This window comes from Cariama cristata, unplaced genomic scaffold (genome assembly GCF_000690535.1).
Source record: "Cariama cristata isolate BGI_N322 unplaced genomic scaffold, ASM69053v1 scaffold11822, whole genome shotgun sequence".
In the NCBI taxonomy this organism is placed as follows: domain Eukaryota; kingdom Metazoa; phylum Chordata; class Aves; order Cariamiformes; family Cariamidae; genus Cariama; species Cariama cristata.
The window spans coordinates 7580-12062 of record NW_009603267.1 but is presented as its reverse complement, the minus strand read 5'-3'; the positions used below and the strand labels follow the sequence as shown (position 1 = coordinate 12062).

At 39.1% G+C, this 4483-nt stretch overlaps 1 protein-coding gene across 1 annotated transcript in view; it reads right to left on the bottom strand.

The window, feature by feature from the left end:
* Positions 1 to 1310: 1310 nt before the first annotated feature.
* The window catches only part of GTSE1 (G-2 and S-phase expressed 1), a 9981-nt gene continuing 6808 nt past the window's right edge, over positions 1311 to 4483 (bottom strand). Inside the window, exons 9-11 of the mRNA XM_009695113.1 lie at positions 3633 to 3813; positions 2369 to 2509; positions 1311 to 1394 (exon numbers count right to left, since the gene is read on the bottom strand). Of these exons, the coding sequence (XP_009693415.1) occupies positions 1311 to 1394; positions 2369 to 2509; positions 3633 to 3813 (406 nt within the window). The remainder of the gene's footprint in view (positions 1395 to 2368; positions 2510 to 3632; positions 3814 to 4483) is intronic.

Sequence of the window (4483 nt, the reverse complement as noted above, 5' to 3'; positions counted from 1 at the left end):
GCCAGCATCGCCGCCACTTCCGGCCGCTCGCCCCGCCCTTCCGGCGGCCGCTGCAGCACTCAACGGCGCTCCGGGAAAACGCGCCTCCTCTCGGGCGTTCCGGCGCCGAGCAGGGGATACCCTTTGTCTTAATGCAGCACAAGTAGCCTAAGTACCCGCATTTACCTCCTGCTGGCTTATAAAGCCACGTACCGGCGAGCAGTCTCGGTGTTTTCCCTCCCTTCGCTGCTCAGTGGAGTTCCACGCAGCCGCCCTGCACCTTCTTCACAGTCTGGCCGAAGGCCTTCATTCAGGACAGAGTCCGACACTGCAGCAACCACAGGAAAGGCAGCTGTGCCGAGATGCAAGCAAGTGCCTTCAGGTAAAGCCAAGGCAGCAGCCTTGTTCAGCATAAAAATGTTTGACAAACTCACCTGAACACTTCTTCCTACTTAAACATTTCAGTCTCCAACTTCCACCACTTTTTGAGTTGATACAAACAGCTGAAAATATATTTCCATCTTTTGATAAACTTTCATAAATATATTAAGCTAGTACATACATGGCAGAAGTCTCTGGTCTCCAAGACAGGCCTATTGCTTCAACATTTATGGGCTACTACTCTGTGCATTTCCATTCCCATTCACCTCCCTGTATTTAAAATCTTCATGTATTACCCAAGTGTGGCAAATTCAGGTAAGAAAGCATTTTTCTATTCTTTGAGAGTGAGAAAGGTCAAGTCTAACCTTCAAATGTCAAGACTAAACCATCTGGCAGTAACAAGCTGTTGCTTTCTCCTTTGAATCACACAAATTCAGTTGTTGCTGTTAGTGTATTCCACTAGCATTCAACAGCAAAACATTTATTTCCAAACTTGCTACACTTCTGTATGAAAAACCACCCTGAAGTCCAATAGCTTTACCTACCATCTTAACATTTGTCAGGGAGTCACTAAAATAGTCTAAAGCCTGTAATAAAAGGTTGCTATTTTGTACAACAGTTTGTTAAACACATTTATTTTAAATTAAATCTTCATTGCACATAGGAATCAAAGGTCAACTGGTAGGAAATAGAGACAGGCTTCCAATACAGAGAATATCCCTTTTTGCCTAAGAGCAACACAGTTTAAATACATCTATTGCAGCACATCCATGAACAGAACCATTAATCAGACTCTGTTTGACTATATCAAGACTGTCAGAATTCTCTTCTGTTAATGCAGTTCATCAGATAATCTATAGCCATCTTCAAAAAAACCTGTACAAGTGAAGAGTAACACCTAAACACTTTAAACATCACAGATGCCAGGAATTCTTCATTTCAACTTCAGTTCAGAACTTGAGTAGAGGGGAATCCAGATTTTCTTGGTTTACATCAGGACTCAGGGTGATAAGAGGCGAACTTAAATCAATTAGCTGAAAGAAAAACAATAAAATTTAGCTATTGTAGTCAGCTGTTGTACATAACTACTAGCAGTGATAATGTCTGTTAACATAGTCTTCTCAAGTACTCTTTTTTTTGTTTAGGATTCCTTTTAGTTTCCAGAAGACAGATACAAGCATCACACTCAAGCTTTTAGGTTCAAGGCTTTAAACATCTAGCTCATTCTTAGACAAGCACAAACTTATCGCAAAGTGGTTATTGCCCATACTCACCTTAAAAGCCTAGAAGGCTTCTAAGTTTCACTGCTATGCATATTCAAGTGACACTGTCATCCAGAAGGGGCAGAGCACTTCTGAACTCCTCTGAACATACCCCCAGAAGTCAGACTTCTGTGATCCTCTTTTGAGATACTTTGAAGGACTTGATATTAAATTGATCCCAGCTACATCTAATGTCAAAGGTTACATCCCAGTTACTACCACTCATCTGACAATATCTAAAGGCATCTACCTTCAAGCCACCAGTGTATAAAACCCACTTGTCCAGAAATGCTTGTCAAATTTAGAGTAGATTCCAACACACATCTTTCAACTAAGGAGGGGATTAGGAGAAGAGTTAAACAAGAGAGACAGCCTTGCTTTTTGGCTGAAAACGAGCTGCTGCTGCCAAGAACTGAAAATTTGCAAGAAAAGGAAAACAAGAATCAGCATGCCTACTCTACCGAGGACAGCATTCACTTCTTGCTTCAGAACAGTTTCATTCTTTAATAACTGCTTCAAGTACGTTCTCTATCCTTTTCCTATTTGCAGACTGAGCTCTAGTTTAGAGCACATTGATTTTAAACATGTTCTCTTTACTTAAGAGCACCTTAGTATGTGGTATCATATTCAACATATTGAGCTAATATTCTTACAGTATTGTGGAGCTGCTCTGCAGACAAGTAGATGCAGTCAGTTGACATTCTTCTGCTAGCATATTTGCACCAGAAGACTTGAATATAACTTACCTTTACCTGCCCTGAGAATGCAGGCTTTAGAGGAGTAATCTTATTCACTTCGGGAGTATTGGAAAGGTCAATCAGAGGTCTACTTTCACATTCTAAAGTGTGTGGAAGATATTTGTCTATTCCAATATCTATCAGTAAGGCCTTAAAACAAAAAAAGATAGTTTAGGTTTTTCCCTCTGTTCTCCATGCTTCCTTCATAAACATTTAGGCAGTCAATTTAGCTTGTAGAGCTGTAATAATCACAGGACAGGCTTAATTTACAGGTTGGGTATTTTTCATGCAGGATTGTTTGGCACACAGTGTAAAAACCTCAGCTCTTCCTCTGCCAACAGCTAGCATCACAAATAGGGAAAATGCAGTGAAACAAAGCAAAAGAGCTCCCTGGGGCATAAAACATTTTTCACTTAAAAGCAGAGTTAAGCCAAATTTAAAACAGAAAAGTAATAACTTTAATATTAAAATAACCTGACTACAATTATTGTGCAATGTTATTGAGCCATACAAACTGTTCTGTAGAGCTCCAAACTTTAGTTACGCTTTTGTCCAGTTTAACTACTCTTTACACGTGCCAAGCAATTCTATGACAGATACTTCCTGTCATCAGGTAAGCTAACAAGGAAAATAGTGGTGCAATAACATCAAGAAATTAATCTACAGATTATTCTACAACTGAATATTTGTAAATCAATAGCCACTTTGACAAGTTAATATTTCAGAACTACCAGTTCAATCCTTAATGCCTGTGGAGTGCTAGCTTTCAACATGAAGCTGGTAGATTCTTGATAGAGGGGAACAGTGTTCACTGGACTGAGTACATGACTTTTATCTACATGGGCTTTGGGGTTTAATCCTCACTTATTGTATGCAGATTTGCACTGCTGTTAGGGTTTGAATTTAGCTACAGCAGTGCATTTTAAAATTTTTTTCAAAAGGGCTTTATGGCTGCAATAGGAACTGCTCTGTGACGCTGCTTTTCTAATCAAATCCACAAGGATTTCACAGCACTTATCCAGAAGTGCAAATTTCATATGAAATCAGCAAGTATTTGACTGTTCAGCTTTGAGATGGGAACAAATTTAGAGGGAAGACTGAACACATGTTCAGTGCTAAAAATAGGCACTAGAGGGTGCACATGCTTGGAGTTAATCCATTTTAACTTCGTGCGTACTGAAGCGGTTTTCCTACCTAACCCTCATCTTGAAATAATTTATTTACAAGTAATTTACTTAGTAGTTCTGTAGAAAAATGCATTGTCATTTCTTACCTCAGTCTGTTTCTCTTCAGCCAGCTGATTTTGTACTTCAGCCTCTTTTAATTCGTTTTCTACTACTTCTGTAGCATTTTTTTCTGGTGAGAAATTAAGTGCAAGAGGTAGCACTGGTGGAGGAGATATATCATCTTCTGAAGAAGATATCTGTGTCTTGCTCTCTTTTGTCTGTTTAGAACTAGGGAAAAGAGCATTGGCAATAACTGAGTTCTTTAATCAGCATGAACTACTAAAGACAGACAAGCCAATACCCTAACCACATTTTCTCCTTTTTTACCCCAAGTTTTAATGGTCAAAATGCTTGCCATATTTTCATCAAAAAATATTCGAGTCACCTGTAAAATATTTCAGATATTTCATGCTGCAATAAATTCACAGCCTACCCATGCAAAAAACCAAAAGTGCTAATGACTTCAGGAGGATGAAGAATTTTAAGATTAAATTGACATATACATGCAGCTTAAGCTTCATACATGGGATTTTGGGTTGGTTTTTTTTTTTTTAGACTTTGAAGAAACAACTAGCAAACAAATATTGATATTGCATATCACTGAGCAACCCACTTAAGTCCCTGCTGAGAGGAAGTGCTGACACCAGCTGGAGGACCAGGGGTTGTAATCTGATTAGTATAATGAAGTCACTTTGAAGAAACAACTAGCAAACAAATATTGATATTGCATATCACTGAGCAACCCACTTAAGTCCCTGCTGAGAGGAAGTGCTGACACCACTCTACAATGAAGTCATTGTAGAGAGAGTAATTGCTTCCTTAGGCTAAATGTCCAGAATAGTCTTTTCCTTAAGTACCAGGACATATTGGAAGAGTTTTCTAGCCATGAATCATTCCT